Genomic DNA, 24,405 nt, shown 5'->3' with positions numbered 1-24,405 from the left:
TGAGCCCAGAAGTCCTCAATATTCATGAGAAGCAGAAAACTTCGCCTACTAGCTGCTGATTGGCAGTTATCTATCCATGCTGTGTGTAGGCAGGAATTGTAGAGGAAAGTTTTCTGCTTGAAATTCCTCGCCTAGCAGAATATAAGCCCCCCATTGACTTCTATAGGATCCCTCTAGCAGAATCCGCCCAAATCTGCGGCAGAAATTTCTGCTCTGAAATTCTTCAGTGTGAACAACAGAGTGGAAATCCCATTGAACACAATGGGACATTGCTCTGTTCATATTTTACGGGAGGAATTTCAAGCTGAAATAAGAACGAATTCCTCTTCAATTCCTCACCTTTTTCCTCAGTGTGCACTTACCCTTAGGGCCAGTTCACACTGAGTAAACACGGCGTAAGCGCGGAATCCCGCTGTGCTCAGTGTGCTGCTGTAAGTAAATGGGAGGGCGCGGCCTCGTCCGCTCCCTCTACTCGCCGCGCAAAGAAGTAACATGTTACTTCTCTGAGCGGAGAGCGGCGGCAGCAGAGGAGCGCGCGCCCTCTTATTCACCTACAGCAGCACACTGAGCACAGCGGGATTCAGTGTCAGAGAGGTCCGCCGCGGAATTACGCCATGTTTACTCAATGTGAACTGGCCCTTAAGGCGGAATAAACCCAGTGACCGATTTCCTTTAAGCTGTCCATGGATTGCATGGCTGCTGTTTACCTGAGTGGTCTGAACATACAGCAACTGCAGGAGAACAGGGTGGGTGCAGACAGTGTCACAGACACACCTCTGTGACACTGTCAGCCCATTATAAAGATCAGTAGCAGCGCAGAAGGTACGTTTGCACTGCTCAAGAGATCGGCACTGGGTAACTGGCAGCTCTAGCATGCCTCTTCTGTCTCTTTATACCCTTGTAGACTGGCTGGATGATGATGATCAGGGCTCTGTGGAGGACATATCACCACTTTCAGGAATCCTTGTTTTTCTTTCTAAAGATAGTTCTTAGTGACATTGGCTGTATGTTTTTGATCATTGAAATTTGGAGCCAATCATATGTCTCGCTGATGGGAGGCGTCCTTTTTCTAGGATTTTTTTTCTCACACCTGCATAAAACTTTTGAACTGTACATGACATGCATTATTCTAAATTAAGTGGTTGAGAACACTGAAAATTTTGTCTATATAACTCCGTAAACCAATGTGTTTACACAGAGAGATTTATCTGACAGATGGACTTGAGAAGAGGAGAAATCTCAGTCTTTCCTTTATGACCTCTTCTGTTTATAGTCTGTTCCTGGATTTGGCTTCAAAAATCTGTCAGATAAACCTCTGTCCTAACACCACATAAGATGGAGATGTCATAAGTATTCACTTTAGAGTGTGTTCACACATACTGTATCCGCAGCGGATTTCATGGTGTGAGTTTGCAGTTAAATCCGCTGCGGATACGATCCCTGTAATTTTCAATAAGAGTACGTACCCGCAGTGGGATTGTCATCTCGCTGCTTCTATGTAAATGCCGACCCCCCTATCCCCTCGCCACCGGGATCATACTTTACCTAATCCACACTCAGGCTGCATCTGAGGCTCTGGGTGGTTCCACGCACAGCCTCGCCGCAGTCACTGATTGGCTGCACGAGACTTACGGGAGTCGGTAGCCTCAGTTGCAGCCAGAGAGTGGATTAGGTAAAGTATGCTCCCGGCGGCGGGGGGTTAAGGGGGCCAGCATTTACATACTCATCCTGCTGCGAGTACGTACTCTTATTGAAAATTACAGGGATCGTATCCACAGCGGATTTCGTTGCAAACTCGCAGCGTGAAATTCGCTGCGGATATGGTATGTGTGGACCCACTCTTAGGTTACAAACACACTTGCCGGATCTGCAGTGAGTCTCCTTGCTGCGTTTTTGCAGCGAGACTCGCTGCAGATCCCGGCCCTATACTTTCAATAGCAGAGAAACTCGCAGCAGGGATGTACATCCCTGCTGCGATTTTGTCTGCAGCCCGCCCCATTAACCCCCCCGGCCGCCGGACATTATACATTACCGGGTCCCCGTTCGTGCTTGCTTCGGGGCTCCCAGTGTCTTCACGGCCCGCCCGGCCAATCAGTGCGCTGCGGCGGGGCAGCGCACTGATTGGCCAGGCGTAACGTGCCGGGAGCCGCTGAAGCAAGCAGGAGCCGGGATCAGGTAATGTATATCGCCCCCAGCCCCCGGCCGCACGATCGCCCCCAGCCCCGCAGCCCCCGGCTGCATGATCGCCCCCAGCCCCCGGCCGCACGATCGCCCCCAGCCCCCGGCCGCACGATCGCCCCCAGCCCCCGGCCGCACGATCGCCCCCAGCCCCGCAGCCCCCGGCCGCACGATCGCCCCCAGCCGCCGGCCGCACGATCGCCTCCGGCCCCACGATCGCCCCCAGCCCCGCAGCCCCCGGCCGCACGATCGCCCCCAGCCCCCGGCCCCACGATCGCCCGCAGCCCCCGGCCGCACGATCGCCCCGCAGCCCCCGGCCGCACGATCGCCCCCAGCCCCGCAGCCCCCGGCCGCACGATCGCCCCCAGCCCCGCAGCCCCCGGCCGCACGATCGCCCCCAGCCCCGCAGCCCCCGGCCGCACGATCGCCCCCAGCCCTGCAGCCCCCGGCCGCACGATCGCCTGCAGCCCCCGACCGCATGATCGCCCCCAGCATCGCAGCCCGCGGGCGATCGTGCGGCCGGGGGCTGCGGGCGATCATGCGGCCGGGGGCTCGGGGCGATCATGCTGCTGGGGGCGATCGTGCGGCCGGGGGCTGCGGGGCTGCGGGCGATCGTGCGGCCGGGGGCTGCGGGCGATCGTGCGGCCGGGGGCTGCTAGGCTGGGGGCGATCGTGCGGCCGGGGGCTGCGGGGCTGGGGGCGATCGTGCGGCCGGGGGCTGCGGGCGATCGTGCGGCCGGGGGCTGCGGGGCTGGGGGCGATCGTGCGGCCGGGGGCTGCGGGCGATCGTGCGGCCGGGGGCTGCGGGGCTGGGGGCGATCGTGCGGCCGGGGGCTGGGGGCGATCGTGCGGCCGGGGGCTGTGGGGCTGGGGGCGATCGTGCGGCCGGGGGCTGTGGGGCTGGGGGCGATCGTCCGGCCGGGGGCTGCGGGGCTGGGGGCAATCATGCGGCCGGGGGCTGGGGGCGATCGGGGCTGCAGGGGGGCGGGCAGGATATACATTACCTGATCCCGGCTCCTGCTTGCTTCAGCGGCTCCCGGCACGTTCCGCCCGGCCAATCAGTGCGCTGCCCCGCCGCAGCGCACTGATTGGCCGGGCGGGCCGTGAAGACACCGGGAGCCCCGAAGCAAGCAGGAACGGGGAACGGGTAATGTATAATGTCCGGCGGCCGGGGGGTTAATGGGGCGGGGTGCAGACAAAATCGCAGCAGGGATGTACATCCCTGCTGCGAGTTTCTCTGCTATTGAAAGTATAGGGCCGGGATCTGCTGCGAGTCTCCCTGCAAAAACGCAGCAAGGAGACTCGCTGCACATCCGGCAAGTGTGTTTGTAACCTTAATGTAATAAACTATTCAAAGTCTATGTCCGACATTCCTACCAGTTTCTCATTGCTCTGATGCAATAGAGGAATTGGGATAGGAAAGTGTGCCTAATGCAGTAAAATATAAAGCAAATTCCTGTGTCTGGACAACCTCTTCAACCATTTCATACACTGTAGCTATTATTATTGTTAGAAGCATGGTATGTTCTAAAGAAAATTATAAGTTATATATAACACAGTGCCTGAAAATACTTATTCTACATAACAGTGACCTTGCACATGAATATTCATCTCTGTGCTATGCTCTTGCTTTATCTTTTGGCTCTACTTCTCTTCTTTTCCTCCTCTCCATGCTATGCATGCCATCAGATATTGAAGCCTAACAGGCAACTGGTAAGAGTATCACTGTAAGCGAGGAATAAAGTTTGATGATCCTCAAATAACTTTTTTTTATTTTAAAGGTCTTTATTAGAGATTTAGTATTTTGTTTTTATTTGAGATTTTACAAGAAAGATTTTTCTTTGCAGTAGTTTGAGTCCCTCTTAGTTTTAGTTTTTTAAAATTTAGGATTTTTACACTTCATTTCTTGAACTTTGATAACCAAAGTGAGCTATCCTGTTCCCTGTAGAAATGTCACCCTCTACATGATACAAATTTAAGAAGAAGTTCTTTCTCTTCCTGGTTCCCTTTTTTACAAAAATGGTAAAAATAACAAACCCCCCCAGCTTAAGCTAACAGTGCCTATGTAATGCTTCAGTATAACTGCTATCTAAAATGTACATAGTTTTGTTTATATACACCTATATTTGTTAATATGTTCCTAACATGCCATTATATCACATTTATGTTTTAGATGTTTGGGAACTGGACGTTTGGAACTCTGGTGTTTACAGTTATGGTTTTAACGGTTACTATGAAGGTGAGGTCACACACTTTCCTTTTTTTCCTCTTATTTTATTTTATTTCTTTTTACAGCTGTCTCAAGCATGCCATACATACTGATTAATGGCTGTGTGATTTATTTATTTTTTTGCCTATTTACTCAAGTTTGTTTCTTGTGGCCTGCACTACCTGGTCGGCTCTGGCGTGTACATCACAGTGGTGCAGTTCATTTTGGAAAACCTTGTCTGTGTCCGTATTTTATATTTCTCTCTTTTCTGAGTGTTTGCACTCCTCCTGGAAGACCCATGTGACCCCAATCAGCAGGAGTCTCCTATGCACACATGATTAGTACCTCCTATTTTTCCCATTCTACCTGAAGGAGCAATGGTGAGTGAAAAGACCATGTTAACACTTGTGTTGTTTGGTGACCTCCTCCTCCGCTGGCGGAGCCTACTGTGTTTTAGGGGGGGCCCTTGGGGGATTGGTCCTGTAACAGTGGATTTGCAGGGCCATTCTATGGCCTCCCTTCCATGCTTGTGCTCGCTTCGCGGGGTTGGTGGTCGCTGGCTAACACAGTGTTGAGTTAGTGTAGGGACTCATGTGAACCAGGGGGCCTGCACGTGGTACATGGGGCAATATGGTTTGATCAAATTATATACCAACATCCTGGCGTTGGTTTTTAAATGTAGCCTAGAGGCATTAGTGTCAGCAATAGGTGTGAGGTGTAGTGCACCTTTCTCTCCTTGTCCGTATTTTACGTCATTTTAGAAAACGCTGCCCAATTCTTGGGATCTGCGCTGGTCTCTTTATGTGCACTTCTCCCTCTCTATGCACTGGAAGCGCGCTCTGCACCCTCAGTGTAGCGATATCACCTCCCCGGATATCGGGGCGCTGGGTCCGCCAGTGCATGGAGTGGGCCGAAGTGCACATAAAGAAACCAGCGCAGATTGCGGGAACCAGGCAACATTTTAAAAAAAATGGAGTACACACTGGCGCTGACCAGGTAGTATAAGAAAAATTAGATTAAGCTCATTTCAAGTGATTAGCTACAATGCAATTCACGGTTATATTGTTTGTATGTTGTTGGCTCTGGAGCTGGTCCTGGTTCTAGTCATTTTAATCCCCAAGATGCTGCAGCATCTGGGTGGTTAAACAGAGGTTAGGGGTTTCCTCAGTCAGCCCATCAGCTTCCTTTTGATGCATTGGCTTGAGGCTGGGTCTAATACACAGCCTACTGTTAGCAGTACATAGTGTATATTTGGCTAGGTTCACACCTCGCTTTCTGCCACACATTGGTCAATAGGTCAGGAACTTCTCAAAAAGGCTCTGTATGGGTAGGATTTAGAAGTGCGGCCCATAGGTGCAACGAGCAGCAGACTGGAGATGGTTGGGTCACGGAGATATCGGCGCCCGAACTCCTCAGATGAGTCCAACACTCATAGAGAATGACAGGAGAGTCCAGCGCTCCGTCATTCTCTATGAGCGTTGGACTCATCTGAGGAGCGCGCGCCGGGCTGCAGCAGCTGATATCTCCGTGACCCGACCATCTCCAGAAGCGGGACCCGGCGGGATCACGTGAGTATAAGGGGCTCTAACGGGGTCGGGAGCCTGTCACCCTGGCACGGGGGTGACAGGTTCCCTTTAAACTAGCCCTATTACACAAAGCGATTTATCAGCTGTACTTGGCCGATTACCAACCATTCCATCTGATGATCACTTGGTGTAATAGGGCTAGTTTAAAGGTCATGATCAGCCGACATGCACAATGTCGGCTGATCGTGATCTTACAACATACTGAAACAAAATGATCAGTATAACTGTCTGCTGCTCACTGCACCATGCAAAAGGAGCGGCGGCGGCAGACCATCGCTCCCTGCTATGGGCCGCCCTGACAAATTAAAGATCGCTAGGGCAGCCACCCTCTAGCTTCCCGTGGCCCCGCTCTTTCTTGTGAAGACACCCAGTTAGTTAAATCAAGATTGTGCCTTATTTATGCCAGACAATGAATGTAAAAATAAAATGTAAGAATGACAGAAAAGCCTTTTTTTTCTCCTTTTTCCATACTCCCACAATTACTTATATACACCCTTGAATGATGCTGTGTAAAAATAGAACAAATTCTGCAAAATCAAATTTCCACATCTTAAAAACCGAAAGAGGTTATAAGGAGTTTGCATTAGAAGAAAAGGGAGTGTATAGCCTTTTCTAGCCTAGAGCCATGTAAGTGTCTTGTGAGCTCCTATAGCGGGAATCCAACAGAGTTTTAGCATTTAGCCTTTGGCAGATCCAGGGATAAAAAGAGCAAACCAGAGTATTTAAGTGCCAAATTTTGGTGAACAATTCTGGTGTAAAATAAGTAAACTAATAATTGGTCTAAACTTAGGGTACATTTACAAAGAGAGATTTATTTTACAGATTTTTGAAGCCAAAGCCAGGAACAGACTATAAATAAAGAACGGGTAATAAAAGAGAGTCTAAGATTTATTATCTTTTCAAATCTATTTCTGGCTTTGGCTTCAAAAATCTATCAGATAAATCTCTCTGTGTAAACACACCATTAGACATAAGACAGACTGCAGATGTTCCAGACTTCAGCCTGAGCCACACTGATAAATCTGCTGCTTTTGCATTTTAAGAATTAGGGGAATCAGGGATTATTTATCACTGTGCACGTTTTTTTGCGCACCACTAATTTTTAAATTTTCACGCTGCTGTATTTATCACATGCCTCTTAATAAAGCCAGCATAGTGGAGGCTGCTACGCAAAAGGCTAAACATTTAAAAAGATTTATTGATTGTTTCCTTTTTTGGAGCGCAAATATTAATAAGTTTTGCCCACAGGGTGGACTCCTCTCCCCATGCACGATACCATGTCTGCTCTCCGCCCACATGGCACACAAGACGCAGATTTAAAAAAAGTGCACTGAAGGTCCTTGCACAAAATTATGCGCTCTTTCAAGTTTTTGCTAGGTGCAAACTTAATTGTGAATAGGTAACACTAACAGGTTGCATTTTCTTATTTACAGATGGCCCTGGAAACACAGTTCTGGACCTGGATAAATCATTTTGTTACCTGGGGCTCCATTGCATTTTATTTTATCTTTTCACTGTTTTATGGTGGAATTATCTGGTAAGAGCAGTAACACCCCTGAACTACAACTGTAATTAAAGGGGTTATATACTAAAAAAAAAAAGAACGCGCTATGCTTACTTTTCTGTCTTGTTGTGGTCGGTTCCCCTGCTGTCTGTAGCTGCCACTACTTGAGACCAGCTCCTCTTGGGAATGACAGCCATGGTTTTTCAAGACTTTTGCATTGTATTATGGCTGAAAAATTAGAAATGAGACTGTTTCATATATACTGTATTTTCCAGTGTATAAGACGACTTTTAACCCCGAAAAATCTGCTCAAAAGCCGTCTTATATGCTGGGTATCCCTGCCATATGCGGCTACCGCCTTTAGCGCCGATGCCTGCCCCGCAACCCCCTCCTCCTACAAGAAACAAAAAAGTAAAGAAACAATCAACTTTCCTGTTCTTGACAGCGTGTCTTCTCTATCTTCCCGGTTCAGGCAGCGTGGTGCAAAGACACTGCTTGCGGCGGATATCCCTGCAGCTTCTTTTGTTCATTTGCAGATAAATGACAGAGGGTGCAGGGGCTTCCAGCACAGGCAGTTTCTCTGTACCATGATGCCTGCGCCGGGAAGATGACAGAGGAGATGCACAGCTGCCTGGAACGGGTGACAGGTGAGTTAATGGTTTGTTTGTTTGTTTGTTTTTTTTCAATGGGAGACCTGTTCAGAGGGGACTCTGCACACTGCCAGCAGTAGTCAGGTGGTGGTGGGGGTCATCTCTTATTTCTAAATTGCAGGTTTTCCTGGTCTCCCAGCACCACCGCCTCCTGCTTGGGTTAACCTCAGCTGCAGCTAGCCACCCACTTCTAAATTATAGTCTATATAGATTATAATTTAGAAGTGGGTGGCAGGGGTTAACATTTTCCGGCGTATGGCGACTCTTGAACCCGTGAAAGTCTTCTTAAATGTTGGGGGTCGTCTTATACACCCAGTCGTCTTATACGCCGGAAAATATAGTAGACACATTAGGAGATCTGTGCATTTCCCTTGCCAGAGGTAACCCGCCTGTTCCTGGCCCTTTCTGTTTATCATGCATGGGTGTCCCATCATAGTTATGGACCCCACTTTGCTGGGGTCTATAACTATGATGGGATGCAAATTATGGCTTTAATTTGCATAATACAGACTTTTTTTTAATTTTATCTCACAGTGACAGCCGTAAAAAGCCAAATAGAGACTTTTTGGAGAAACCTAGTATTAAAAGTGCATCAGATACTGTATATTACATTTCAGTAGACTTACATAATAATTCAGTTTACAGACTTGTTTATTGTCTGGTTTAAGTGTTACATATACAGTAATAAAATGTAGTGATTTTTTTTTTTTTTTTGTATCTCCCCAGGCCATTTTTGCACACCCAAGACATGTACTTTGTATTTGTCCAGCTCCTTTCCAGTGGGTCTGCATGGTTTGCCATTATCATCATCATCACAGCTTGTTTGTTTCTTGATGTCGTGAAGAAAGTGGTTTATAGACACCTTTATCCTACAAGTACAGAGAAGGCACAGGTATCGAGAACTGTACATGGCCATCAGACATTCTTTGCAGAGAGGTTTTATTAATCAATGTTTGTTGGTGAACACACGGTTAACACTTCCATTGTAGATCTAAATGCAAACCCTGTAGCCCTCTATTCTAATATCCACAGTTTTCGGCAATGATTCTGCGTCTCACAGCTTTTAACAAGCAGTGTACAGAAATTATCTGAAAAAGTACCAAAATCATTCTGTATTGTTGTGTATAGCAATAGAGATATTACACTGGCTTCATTGTAAGTGCCTGCATTCGCTGCTAATGCAAAATTGGCTAGACTTTTGTAAGTGCCTGAGCGTGCTACCTTTTGCAAAGTGAATTATATTTTTTTATATGGCTAAGTAGCAATATTTTGTAATTGCACTATACCTGTGCAGCTTTATAGTAAGTTATGGGCACTTCCCGTATTCTGTGCAGAGGCTGATCTGTATTCTGCTGGTTTTTATTCTGCAGCATCTTCAGCAAGATAAACTGTAATGCTGTGACCTGCAGCTTTTTACACCATTTCTTAAAATGCTTGTAAATGTGAATGTCCAGCATGATCTTAAATCATTTACTAGAAGTATTTTAATGCAAGGTCTTTTTACATGTTCAGATCACATTAATTTTAGTTTTTAGTTATTAAAGTTTCAGCCATTAAACCAAATAAACTCTTTAAGTGTACGAGTGTCATTTTTACGTACATATATATCCTGCTTTGCTCTTTCTACAAGTCTTACAGTTGTCATAACAATGGTTTAGGATGGTGTACAATCTGATCAGAAGAGCTGAGGAGAACTTGGTCTTGTTCTTTGAAGTGTCCCATGGGTCAGATAGGTCCACAGTGTGACCAGATGCAGCATTCCTACCACAGCACAGCTACTGTAGTCCCTAAGGCAGTAGCTGTAGTTTCCATAAGCTGGTATTATTCTGCATGGTGACGTGATAATTTCTGTGTAACATTTCTATTTTGGAATGACTTTTTCTTATTGTCGTGTTGTGTGTTACATACCTTTTCTGTCCACCTGTAGATGTATCCCAACAGAGTTACTTTAAGTGACGAATTCATCGCCCTGCAGCCTCTGTCACGGGCAAGGAATCAGCTGAGCAAAATTAGGTAGAGTAGGAGGGGAGGCTCCTCATCCACTTGTTTTGTTATTTTTGCATGTTGAGGCTCAACTAACCAGCACTTAGATGGAGCGAGGCATGGGTATGACTATGTTAACAGCCAGAGCTGCCAGCTGTTCATTTTGCTCTTCATTTATTTCCTTTATTTTGGCAGGTTAAAGAACTTGTCATAAGAGTGCATGTCGTGCATTCTAGTCCCTAGCATGACACTCTGATAACAGACCTACTGTGTCCTGTTTTGTTGCTTTCCTTAGCATGGTTTCACTGCTTGTTGATGAAGGGGAAACATACAATTAAAACTGCTGACTATATTTGGAGCATGCTAGATAATTCCAGGCTGGATAAGGCAGTGCCGTGCCATTTGTTTAAATACCAGATTTATTTTTTATCATTGCTTATTTTATTTACTTTAACCAAAATAATGCTTTATGACTGTATATTTGTTGACACTTAGGCTTTTTACATATTTGCTATGAGTTCTTTCTATTCTAATTTAGGCCTATACTAAAGCTTTTGTATTCACACTTAGCAGATTTGGTACTGCAATCTCTGCAACTGTCCAGTTTATCTGAATGGGGTCTGTTGAATCCATGTTTATTCTGCTAAAAAAAAGCACATTCAGATGTTTGAAACTAGAGAAAAAAAACTGCCATGTGTGAATATACCTTACATTGCCTTTGAAAACACTCTCCAGCACGTTGTTTTTTGAAAATCACTGCAGTCAAGCAGCCATCAGTATATACATGTGTAATTTATGTTGTAATATTTTATAGAATTTGAGCATTTTACATAAAACATATGGCTAGATGTCAATTCATAAAGATGTATTAAAGGGGTGTTCTGAAGGATTTACAGACCACAGACCAGCCCTGTGTTATATTCTTCTATCTGTACCCATCGTCTCATGTCTGTAGGTTATCAAAAACATGGAGCAAGGGACTGGAGTAACAGGATCAGACTACACAGGCCTGCAAAAGTATGCTAGGCATAACCTCTGACCCCCACCCCCTGGAACGCCTCCAATCATTCACTGCAACCCCAACCTCCTAAAGCCCCAACTCCCTGGCTATTTCTACTCTGTTGTACAGAGGTAACAATCACCATTTGTGCTATAAAGAATCCCAGTGTTGAGTGATTACAGCACAGGTATAATATATCTCACAGAAGCTACACACACAATCACTCTGCAGCACACACTATACATCACACACTACACACAATAAATGAGATATAGGACACCTGTTGTATGCTGCAGTTCATCTTCCCAAATCCTGCCCTCATACATAACCCCTTCCAGATCACAACCAGACAGTAGCTGCCTGCACTGTCCCTGCTGCCTTGTTACATTTCCTCTGTACATGATGGAGTATTTCATTTTGGAGTTAGTGGTTAATCTATGCCAGATCAGGAATACTGCCAGAATTATCTCCTTGTTACCTGATTATATGCTAGCCGTCTAGGGCCTTGGAGTGGTCTGAGATGATCTCTGTTATGTTTACCCTTCCATCTTCTATTATATAGGCTTAACAAATTCTCTCTTTTTTAAGTTGGCCGCAAGCAAAGTATTGCGGCTGTATGTAATTCTAGTGTTTTCTATGTAGTACTTTACTTTGTACTACTTGTGCAAAAGTTGTGTTTATTTGGTCTCTTTCTGTAAAAATAATATAATTAATAATAATGAAATTAATGTAGAGAGAAAAGTAACCATTTAAGAACGGATATGTTAAACAGACTGCAAAAATGCAGTGTTATCCCAACCTAACTTAGTTAACTTTGTTATTTATATTTTAATGATGAAGCAGCAAATTCAAATAGCCGTGTTGGTGATTCTCCTACCGGTAGCTTCATTTTCAAAATAGGAGTCAAACATTTTATAGAAATGAATATGATACAGGGATTTAAGGTCCACACAGTATATGCTGTGGGATCCAAAAGGTTCTTTGTGCAGCTACCGTCACGTGGTGTAGCAGTGAAATGACAGAGCTCCTACTTAAAAAAAAAAAAAAAAAACCCTGTGAGGGAATTTACCAGCATGCCTGTGTAGCTTATTTGGATTACTGTTGGGTTGGAAAATCTGTCCAGTGGTATGGGAGGCAACCCCTTAGCTGGATTATCCAGAAATAGAAATCATAGCTTATTCCATAAACAGTGCCACCCCTATCCTCAGATTGTTTGTGGTATTACAGTTCAGTTCTATTCACTTAGATGGACTGAAGACAGGAGTGGCACTGTTTCTGGAAGAAAGCAGTTGTGTTTTTCTAATCCTGGATAACCCCTTTATTATTCCTACTAAGACTAGTGTACTATTTCCTATTTTTAAAGCCCAACTATTTGGGTATTCTAAGCATTAGCCACTTAATTTCCCCAAGGTTATCAAAATCTGATAACACCTATATGTAATCCCTGCAGGGCAATGTAACCCACAACAAATTCAAGGCATGTTCCATTAAATTCCTTTTATTAATGACAGAAATAACCCAAGTATCCCAAACAAACACATCAGACACTTAAAAACAAATTTGATGTATATACATCTATATGCACATCACAAACACGGGCCCATACAAAAGGTAAACCAATAGGTTAATAAAGGGAAAAATTCCCACATGTAGGTAACAAAACATTTTTTTGAACATATATTGCACTGCCAAGCCAGACCTCCGGTGCGCCCCCTGTGCACAAATGCCCCTCCACCTCACCCTCCTATGATTGCATTTAGAGTTATTTATGAATTTGTATGTTTAATTGAGGCCCTTTTGACCAGTGATGACAAATGTTCAGCACTCCAGCTGTAGTATTGCAACAGCTGGAGCGCCTAAGTTTCCTCATCACTCATATACATATAGACTATTCTCAGAACAACTTATGTCTAGATATTAGTTAAAGGGAACCTGTCATCACTTTATTACTGCTTGATTTACGAGTCATTGGTTTGTCCCCAGTGGCGTCTGCCTACTCTTTCTGCTTTCAATGATAGATTTCACTCTGTACCCGAATCTAAAGGAATCAATGAATCAAGGTGTTTGGGGCAGGGCTCTTTTTGAAGCATGACATTGATGACCAGTTCCCTTTAAAAAGTTTAAAGAAAAGTGAGAATTACATTGAGACAAATAATTTTCCTGTTCACCAATTGAGCTGGTTACAAAATCTGTGAGCCTGGAATTACAATGTCTAGTGGTTTTGTTAAAGGGAAGGGCAGGCGGCCATATTGATAATGTAAAGGAACACCTAAATGCAACAAAAGGCCTAATTTGCATATATATATATATATATATATATATATATATATATATATATATATATTTTACAAAGTGCACAGATGTGCCTAATAAAAGGTAGCATAATCTTCATTGTAAACTCCCCCATTAGCCTCCCCGTATTCCCTTTAAACAGCAGCAAGTTGCCTTTAGTGGTAATACTCTGTAGGCTCAGTAGTGACTTCATTGCTAGGTTTACAGTGTTACTACACCGCCCTTTACATAGCTATTAGAAAATTAAAATGACAACAGGAATCCATCTGGAAAATAAGGAAACTCTTTTAAGACAGGCTTTCACTTGCAGCCTTATAACAAAATACAAAGTAAGACAGGGAGAAATCCATCTGTCCACATAATTTCTTTGCATTGTGACATAGTGCACAATTGCATTTAGATCTCACAGAGTTTATCACTTTAGAGATTCCTTTATATCTGACGATAAAATGGGCCTGAAAGATATGTAGAATCTTTCTAGAATACTGATCATTGTTTCAGAGCAGCATTTACACTGTTGGACAGCTGCTCAATATATAGATAATTGTTTATACATTAAACATATACCTTGTGAGATGTAAATATAGAATGGTTTAATAACTGCTGGAACTAAGACAAGTATAGAATCATGTAGTGACCGCTAGGACTGCTGCTTATATATATTTCCAAATGAATCCATAACTTGTGCAAGGTTCTAAATATTAGTGACAATAGTCTAAAGCAGGGGTGTCAAACTCAAATACACAACGGGCCAACCTTGATTTTTATTGAAGAGTGCATGCAGTGCTTCTGCCACTGTCTGAGCAGAGTGCGGCATTCCTTGCACTGTCAGTGGTGTGTGTGTGTCTCCCAGCGCTGTGCACTCATAATGATAAATTGCTATGACATGATTAAACCCCAACCCCTTTGCTGGGGGCAGCCGATTGTGGCGTGCTGGAGCAGTTGGTGTTGCTAGTTAGAGGGTTCCCTCTAGAGGGCAGCAACCATGTCACTGCCACATGTGCCACCCATGACACACGTCCCAACCATGGGTGGTATTGTTTTTTATTGTGCTTCTCTTGTCAGTTGTGCTCCGTTTTCATCTAATCCGTCATGTTTGTTTTTTGGAAGGACATAAAATCTGTGCTTGCACAACTTTTTTGTGAAAGTGCACTTTTTTTTTGTTTGTTTGTTTTTTACCTTATAGTCAATAAGGACAGAACTAAACAGAAGGTATTTCCGGTCAGTTATCAGTTTTTATTGTTTTTTTGTTTTTTTTTTCACTAAGCATGCCCAGAAGAATTAAGAAACCTGGAAGAAAAATAGACTTATATGTGAACTGATGCCGACTGAAGCAAACTGCTGAACAAAAGTCAGGGTTTTTTTTAAAGCCAAAATGCAAACTGGCCATAAAAAAAATGTTTTTTATTTTTGCATTTAGTTTGCATTATTTTGCTTATCAGTTTCTGCTTAACTGTTCAATTAATATGGATGGCTCCGTTAGGAAATAAGAAAAACGCTAGTTTGAGCCCAGCCTTATATGTAATCTTTACATCCTTTTCTCTTATGTTGTATCACTTATGTTTAGGTCCTTCTGTGTTATGGATTCATTTATGTATTATAATTTGTATCTAACTGGATGTACATCTTTCTCTGCTTCTTCAAGCCATTTTATTTTTGATATTTCCTAGTGGGAAACTTAAATCTTCTTATCTCTGTATTAGGGTGTACTGTGTAGTTTACAATTCACACACTCATTTCACACTTGTCTTATCAGCAACGACTAGTGTGTACTTGTGTAACATGAGTATTCTTGCTTAATCCTTGCTGTGGGTTTTTTTTCTTCGATTTTAAGCTGTATATAAACTCTCTAAGCATAATAGCAGCAATTTTACCAGAATGTTACTTTTCTGTCCCTTTAGATGGAAGAGGATAAGGGTTCAGTCAGCTCAGCATTTGACTTTGCTGAAAACGAGCACAGAGAGTCGGACAATAGACAATTGCTAGCTGATGCATCAAACCAACAGAGCACTTGAACACACTAGGTAGTACTCCAACTGCACTGTGGATCCTTGTGTGACATGCACTTGGTTCAGTGCTGGCATGTATTTGTCATATATGATAGAAACACTGTGTTCCAGCCACATTTAGTCACTATAGAGAACATTACTTCCATTTTTGTGAATTCATTCATTGGTGGACTTGTACCTTAACCCACATTGTGCTTGACATCTAGACAGCATGATAGACTAACGGTTTTCTTTGTTGGCTATAGACTTAAAACATATTATCTTCATTGTCGTATTAGTATTTGTTGTTTTTTTTGTTATTGTTTGAAGTAATTTTGTTAAAATCTGTGAATGACATGATCTGCTACTGTTTTTGTACATAGTGCACAAGCAGATCAATGTGTCACTAAGCATTCACGTATTCCATTTATATATAAATGTGATTTCTTGCTAGATAACATAGTGATGACATTTACAGCTACTTGCCTATAAATAGATTTATAGAATTACACCTCACTGCAGTGTAGCGTTGCAGGTATTCTTAAAGGGGTATTCCGCTCAAACATAACTTTTCATATGTTGCTGCCCATTCTTTGACTAAGGGTGGTATTACATGGGATGATTTTTTTGGCGATTTACCGATAAAAGATCTGAAACGACCACTATGACAAACAATCTTAAATTGTTCACCCTATTACACAGGATGATAATTCGTTACTTACTTACTTCATTCTTGTGCTCGTCCTTTCCTGGCTGACCAGATTCTATCAAAAGATCAACAATTTCTTGTTGGTCATTTAATCGTTGCCTGCTATTACACAAAACGATTATCGGTTAAATCCGAACAATCTAATGATTTTTCAAATGATAATCATCCCGTGTAATACGGCCCTAACAATTTATTCCATACTAGTTATCTATTCAGCCTCCTTCCCCTAGTTTTGAGCTGTTGCTTTCTGCAAGACACAAAAAAATGTGTGAGCTTTTTTCTCCACCTTTCCCTCCTCCCCCTCCCAAGATAGCTGATGTAAACAAGTCCCTGGCTGGCTGTATCTGCAACTTAGTAGCTTCTTTGTAATGCTGGTACAGTTAATCCGAGGTAAAGGGAACCAATCAGCCCAATTGGACTGATATGGTTCCCAGGAGCGCTGTATAAAGCTCCTGCAGCAGCTGCGGCACGTACCGGCCACCGCAGGAGCTTTATACCGGAGAAAAATAAGAGTTTTATTCTCTGGCCGCGTGACAGACACGGGCGCGGAAGTAGTCATCTGGGTGGCTCCCCGCCCATATCTAGTCACCGCTCTTTGCCTGTCAGCGTGCTCCGAGGGGATGAGTGACAGGCAGAGAGGTCCATTACTCTGACAGGCAGAGCGCGGTGACTAGATACGGGTGGGAAGACGCCCAGATGACTACTTCCGCTCCCGTGTCTGTCACGCGGCCAGAGAATAAAACTCTTTTTTTTTCTCCGATATAAAGCCCCTGCAGCAGCTGCGGCCGGTATGTGCCACGGCTGCTGCAGGAGCTTTATACAGCGCTCATGGGAACCATATCAGCCCAATTGGACTGATTGGTTGCCTTTAAGTTGCTGATGAACTGTGATTAAAAGAATGTGTCATCAGAAAACTTGTTTTAATAATATTTTTAAATAATATTTTTATGTTAAATACACTTTTGGTGACTTTTTTCCAATTTTTTATTTTATATTTGTTATAAAATAACCCTGGTATCTTACAGTTTTCAGTCTCACCACTGGGGCTAAAACTAAGCTTTAGGCTTCCTGTTCTGTCTGTGGTGATGAGGCTGCTGAAAAGTGATCTATACAGCATTGCAGCAACATGTGACACTAGGGAATACAATAGATTGGAGATAGGGGAATTACCTCTTCAAAAGTCGCAGAGTATGCTCATTACTGTTTCACATTCATCTCATAGGGACAAAATCTGTCTATTGTCATCTAAGGGTCCTATTCCATGGACCAAGCAGGGCCCAATCAACGATATAAACGTTGCAGATCGGCGCTCGTTTACTGGGCCTATTCCACGGCCCGACAATCATTAGCGTGGGCTGCAGGGACATCGTTACTGATGTCCTTGCAGCATATATTACCTAGCAGGGCTCCTCCTCCACTCCGTCTTCCTCCTGGTCCCGCTTGCACCATCAACTCCGGAGCAGCCTGATTGAGCTGTCAGACCGCTCAGCCAATCACTGGCCGCGGCGGTCCCGGCCAGTGATTGGCTGAGCGGTCTGACAGCTCAGTCAGGCCGCACCAAAGCTGATGCTGCACCGTGGGACCCAGTGGGACCCCGCAGCTTCCTATTCCCTCCCACTCCTCCCTGTTTGCTGTCAGTGCATGTAATAGAGTAGAGTACAAGGAGCAAGGGAGTGCTGACCTGACAAGTTGGCGCTCGCTTGCTCATAAATATTGACCTGTGTAATACGCCCTTAAGTCCAATGTGTAAAACAGACATACACTACTTTTTCTACATCTTTAGCTACCTAGGTCATATTTTCAAGCGAGCCACTTACATGAAGTAAAAGAAAGAGGAAGAGCTGAAAAATCCAGCCCTAATTGAATATTGTGTGTTCCCTAATGCAATCCATTATACAAAATGTAGGAGATGGGTAGATCATGTAGATCTTTTTTTTTTTTTTTTTTTATTGTGTGTATATATATATAAATAAAATCATTTTTTTATTTATTTTTTATTTATTTATTTTTTTCCTGCAATAGCCCTTCTTATCTGGCCTTTGTTAGTTGGGAAAGGCTATTGCTGAAACATTGCTTTGTGTCTGAAAAGTAGATTGCAGCTCTTCTACATAAATGGCAGGAATGAAGAAGTCTGCAGCAGCTTTAACTTTAAATTCATCAGAATGAAATGTCCCAGATTTATTAAAAGCGCTCAAAATCCATGGAAAGAACTGTAGAAAAACTTTCTCTGTTGTCTGTAGTAACCACTGACGCCACAGTTTTTATGTCATATTCTGCTCTTAAAAATAAAAGTTGTGCTGTGGTAGTTGCTTAGATTTTATTTTATTGTCCATTCCGACATTGTTCATTCCCCACATGGAGCTAATGTTCTGCGGATTGTCCTAGGATAATGATGTTTAGGAGCTTTTTCCCCCTGAGCTAAATAGTGAATGAAAACACTTGCCTTCACAGCATGGTTGACGCAATAGTTGTTTGCATCCCTTTTTTTTTTTCCCCTCCTCTTCAGAGAGTAATTTTACCTGTCACAAAATGTGAAGCTAACCTGTCTTTGTACTTGGCAGCTGTGTTTGTGTCTTAACATCTGTTTAGGGCATCATTTTCTTTCCCTTTGAGAAATGATTTGATGAATGTTTCTCTGGCTGATAACAGTATAAGTACACTTGTAATGGCCCACTGCTGTCACATTTCTATCTCCTCCTCAGCTTACTGAGACAGGATCAGGTATCAACTGCTTGGACTCAATGTGCTGCTACTCAGGCGGGGAGACAGCGTGTGTGTCTTTTAGAAGACTGCTGGACCGAGTGATGGGGAGATGCACTGCGCCACGGGTCACCAGGTGTGGAACCTCTCTAAATAGCCTTTGCTGCCAACGCTTCTCCTATAAACTGGAAACTGATGAACCTGCAGCTTTAGATGACTAGGGAAAATCTCTCTTGGGGGTTTAGACATCAATGCTCATAAGTATTGATGGCAGGGTGAAGCAATGTGATATAATGAACTGTTCTTATTCCTGTTTCATTTCCAATGTCTTCTGTACATTTTATATATAAGTAAGGCATCTGTGCTGTGTGTCTTTTATTGTCTGACCTTTTTTTTTTTCTTCTTCCTTTCGATGGCATCTTGTCTACATAATTCTGTAATGGGTAACATTTCCTTGTTTGACTCCTTGTTCTGTTTCCTTGGATCAATTGAACCTTTGGGGCTTTGGTTTTTACGTTGATACACAAAAGATATATTTTTTAATTTATTGAGTTAATTTGAAGGATATTTAGTTAAAAAAAGGACACAATACACAGAATGGCATCCACACAGAAGCTGGAAAATAAGATTCTTAAAAAAAAATCTTTTGTGTATCAACCTTTTATGTACAGTCTATATCTCATTCATTGCTTTAACTCCCTCACAAATATGTTTGTGATGAGAGAAAATAATATTTATTTTTTTACGGTAAGTGTAAGATCCATGTACATTACTGTGGGTTATGCTATATGTTCTCATTCTCTCTAATTTATTCATTGATGACATATAATGCACATTGCACGTTCTACCTGCCCCACAGATAATTTCCAAACAAGAATTGTCATCTTAGTGTATTAACATATGCCTACAGTAATGCTGCCCGTGAATACTCTGCAGTAACATTATTCAGGTCTAGAACATGTCTAGCAGCCTTCTTGCTCAAAACCGCCAGGCAGAGTTCACATTTCATGTTTTCACTTGAGTTTACAGATAAAGGTGAACACTGACTGGTTGTTAATGGCATCAAGGCCAGTTTTTATTTTCTCAGGCCCTTTATACTGTATACTTTAGTCACTAGTTATAAGGTGGCAGCTGTTTTATTTGTTTAGCTCTATGTGTAAAAACACACGATTTGCTTTAATTTCCTGGTTTTGTTCACTCTCTTTGTCATTGTTTGTTTCCAATGAGCAATATGCAAATTGTTTTGTTTTTTTTATATTTAGAACCTAAATGACAGGTTATAAAATGCATATTTTTATTTTATGTGTCTGTATGTGTAGCTCAGAGCATCAACCAGAGGAAATATTTATAAAAAAAAAAAACATGTTATAAACAGAGTGTAATTTTTTTAGTATTCTTATCCGATATCTCCATTTTCATAAATAAATGCATCTTTCCAAAGTCACAAATGCTGTCTTGTTTGGCCAAATGGAAAAGCTGTTTCTGGTGGTTTGTAAACATTTGCTTGCAACATTTCAATCTTTCACTTGTGGCTTCTTATTCACTCTGACCTAAAATGGTGTTTTACATACAGAAAAATTCTATAGTTTAAAGTATGGTTCCCACAGAGTTGTTCTTAGCTCATTTGCCCTCTCCTGTGAGGTCTCTTTAGATCCGGCTTCATGCTTTCTTTGCGAGCCTCCTAGTGAGTGTCGTGTAAATCTAGAATACAAGGTGACTCTTTGGCATAAACATATATAAAACATATACTAAAAAACAGTAAAGTCCGTTATATAAGCCGTAATTAATACACATTGCTATGTGTCTCCTAAAGGTTTTCAGTACACTGTTATAGCATAACAGCTCTGTGGGTTCTATAGCTTTAAAATGCTGTGAATCACCAAAATGGACAAATCTCCATTATCTGTGTACTGTCCTGGGCCTACGTATCTTCATTATGTCAGAAAATGTCAAATACCTGCATGACTCAGATTCTTAGCACCTTTGATTCCAGAGCGCTGTACATATAGGGTTACTCTTTAATTGTTTTTCCAAAAAGGTGATTAATAAGGTAAATTGGTCATCTATCTGGCTCTATCATTTTTTCTGGGGGTTTCTGCAATCTTCTTTAAGCCATAAGTGAGTGAATCAATTTGATCTTTATTTGCACTGCTTGCTTTTATAAACTGGTGTTGGGAATCTCCTGCTACTGTGATGTGGTCAGTGGAATTTATAACTATTTATTTCCTGGACACAATCTCTATTTGCATTGTAGTGTGCAATGTGGGTAACTTTCTCTTCTTAGATAAATGCATGGAGACCACCCTGATGTAGGACTGATGTAGTGCTGTATAAAATTCCACTTAAAGTTCAGCCACAGATGGGATGTCAATTATATAATCATAAAACTTGACCCAGATCAAGAAATTTGCCTTTCTGGACTCTCCTAATGCATTCCATTGAAGGTCTCTGGTGGCAACAGACACTTGAACTTGAATTGCAACTAGACAGGCCCAGCTTCACCAGAAGCTGGGAAGAGATCCTATACCTTTTTAAGTGGACTTTTTACATGTAAAGCAGTTTTCCTTTATTCTTCCATTTGGTTATCAGTGCATTTGACATTACCAGGTTCTTCTCTTATATAATTATAGATATATAGATTGTGGATTTCACAGCTGCATGGAGACCTGCATATAACTAAACATAACATAGTGCTCAGGACATCACAGCACTGCTTCTTATGTAATAAATTCTTTTTTATATTAAGGACCTTGTTTGCAATGCATATAAAGCTATTCAGGCTTGTTCCTCAATGTCCCTATCCACTAGGGATGATGGGGTACTGGACCACCTGTAGAACCGCACCACTCACATCTATAGCAAGCAGCAAAAAATATTTTTGTACAAAATTTTTAAATTACTTAACCTAGTTTTAAATACTGTGCGTTCCTGTCACATGATTTCTTAGTATTCAGACGTAGTTGTTATAGAGACGTTCATATAGACGTTCCTGATGGCTAAGTGTGCTACTATAGTGTGACAGGTAATTTCTAGAGATGAGCGAAGCTGCCAAGGTTCGGGTTCATATAAACCTGAACTCTCGGCGTCTGATTCCCGCTGTCTGCCCGCTCGGTGAAGAGGGTGGATACAGCCGGAGGACCGCCTGGAAAACTGGGATATAGCCATAGGCTGTATTCCAGTTTTCCAGGCGGTCCTCCGGCTGTATCAACCCTCTCCACGGAGGCTGCAGACAGCGGGAATCAGACGCCGAGAGTTCAGGTTCATACAAACCCAAACCTCAGCAGGTTCGCTCATCTCTAGTAATTTCCTTCACAAGACTGCTCCAATAGCATCTAATGTAAAGGTTATAGTTTACAGAGCAAGTTCTGTGCAGACATTGGGGGAGATTTATCAAACTGGTGTAAAGTGAAATTTTCTCAGTTGCCTCTAGCAACCAATCAGATTCCACCTTTCATTCCTCACAGATTCTTTGAAAAATGAAAGGTGGAATCCTATTGGTTTCTAGGGGCAACTAAGACAATTCTACTTTACACCAGTTTGATAAATTTCCCTCATTAAGCCAGGATCTGTAGAACTGAATGCAGCTGTGGGCAGTAATACAGGCAGGATAAACACAAGGAAAGTACTATACATATAAAAATACCTTATTCTTTTTATGTACAACCATTATTTAATGAAGACATTTTTGAATGTTAAAAATGTTCTGCTGCTATGAGAAGTTGCAACCAGTTTCCAAGAGTCTTCCTCCAATGAAGATGGTTAAGACACCTGGTAATTTTATTGGCAGAGGTTTCTAGATTGCCCATTTGTCTCTTTTTGTTGCTCTAGATCATGGAGTGAAATGGATCCCTACTATACAAACGACAGAAGCATCTTGACTCTTTCGACCATGGATTCGACTACATGCTAAAGGGCTGGTCTTACTGGTATAAATGTCTTTCAGTCCACCTGTACATAACCGCCTTACCATATTTATTATACCTGAAATACTTGTCTTATATCAACAAATCTGAAATAATAACACATACCTCTATAATTTGTGCTTGTAAAAGCATATCTGTCTTCTCTGATCATCTTTCCTCAGTAAAGGGCTTTCTATCAGTGTATATCTGTTGCACTTTGATGATGAAGAGTGAGCCTTATATTGCTTTTTTTTCCAAGCATTTAACAATTTATCAACTACTAGAACTTGTTTCTATCTTACAGCGATAAAAAAGACTATTTTTGAGTTATTTTTATCTTTTGGCTATCATCTCATGCGTGTGCAATATGTTTTGCCTTGCTGTATGCAGGCATATTTATTGATCTTAAGTTCTCTTATTTTATTGTTACTTTTTTTAAGCCAAAGATACAGAATTCAGAACTAGTGAGTATTGGTAAGACAGCTGTATGGTACTTGCTTATTTGTTGATGACGTCTCCTTTTAGGCATAAGTAAAATTTATTTTCTCCCATTGTGTTAGTCGTAGTATATGTTGTTAGGATGGGTTCACATGGATGGGATACAGATGTGTTCTAGCGTCCATATTACAGTTCAAAAATACTAAGGTATTCTGAGTTTAGATCAGTTTTAACTTAGGAGGATATTAACACTGCATCTGGAACCTAGACCATAAAATATGGCTGTATTGTATCTGTAAAACATCACTGTAATATGTGATGAGTGAACTTACAGTAAGCTCGGCATTAGAATCCCGCAGCCTGGAGAAGATGGATGCATCTTGTGGGCTGCATCCATCTTCTGTAGGCTGCAGTATTCAAATGTCGAGCAATCTAGTTCGTGCAAACCTGAACTTAGGGTACTATTACACAAAGTGATTATCGGCCAGACTTGGCAGATTAACAGACCGTTCCAGCCTATAATAGTTTTTGTAATACCTCATTTCGAAAGGCAAGGATCAGCAACGATCAGCCGATATTGGGACATGTAATAGAGCCCTTACTGTACATTAGCTTATCTCTAGTAATATGCATAGTAGTAGTAAAGAAAGTACCACTCCTCCAGATAGTATATTTGGGTGCCAGCAGAATAGCCTTGGCCTTGGTATAGCCTACAGCTATACCCATATAATACCAACGGCACTCCACAGATTCAAATTGAAGTAAAGTGAAGTTCATTCCATCACACGTGCAGGAAACTTTTGAGTGCAAACATACTGCAGCACAGCAAAACACAACGTTTTTGTGACTTCTTAACGCTATTTTCAAGCATGAAAAGTGAATTACAAATTTATACTTTTTATACAGGGGTCTTAATTACAAATTAGTGTTAATTGGTGCACAGTCCTGTCAATCATGTTCATAGTCCATTACACAGACATTAACCCTATCCAGTCTAAGTGCAATACTTAGTGAATCCATTTTGCAAGTGCTAAGTGCTAAAACACTTTAAAATGATATATAATAGTTATACTCAAGAGGGACTGATTGACGCTAACTATTATGAATGAAATCTGCTTACTACTAACAAGAAAAGACATTGCTGGAGGTGTGCTCTGTTCGTTGTATAATAGATCACTTTTTTCCCTCTTGCCTTGCCTCCTCCTGCTTAGGCTGGGTTCACACTAAGTTTATGCAATCTGTTTTTTTTTTGCAAAAATTGGATGA

General features: G+C 42.3%; 1 protein-coding gene across 5 annotated transcripts in view; it reads left to right on the top strand.

The window, feature by feature from the left end:
- ATP11B (ATPase phospholipid transporting 11B (putative)) overlaps window positions 1–23,927 on the top strand; it is a 100,180-nt gene extending 76,253 nt beyond the window's left edge. The window contains exons 26-31 of one of the 5 annotated variants that reach the window (XM_069975123.1): window positions 4,352–4,417; window positions 7,407–7,510; window positions 8,854–9,019; window positions 10,055–10,140; window positions 18,802–18,935; window positions 22,628–22,717. In XM_069975123.1, the coding sequence (XP_069831224.1) occupies window positions 4,352–4,417; window positions 7,407–7,510; window positions 8,854–9,019; window positions 10,055–10,140; window positions 18,802–18,904 (525 nt within the window). In that variant the 3' untranslated portion in view covers window positions 18,905–18,935; window positions 22,628–22,717. Of the gene's footprint in view, window positions 1–4,351; window positions 4,418–7,406; window positions 7,511–8,853; window positions 9,020–10,054; window positions 10,141–15,303; window positions 15,427–18,801; window positions 20,262–22,627 lie in introns of those variants that run through there. The other 4 variants (XM_069975124.1, XM_069975122.1, XM_069975125.1 and 1 more) reach the window with 4 other exon arrangements.
- Window positions 23,928–24,405: the final 478 nt, after the last annotated feature.

This window comes from Dendropsophus ebraccatus, chromosome 6 (assembly GCF_027789765.1).
Source record: "Dendropsophus ebraccatus isolate aDenEbr1 chromosome 6, aDenEbr1.pat, whole genome shotgun sequence".
Classification (NCBI taxonomy): Eukaryota; Metazoa; Chordata; class Amphibia; order Anura; family Hylidae; genus Dendropsophus; species Dendropsophus ebraccatus.
This window is presented reverse-complemented; position numbering and strand designations above follow the sequence as displayed.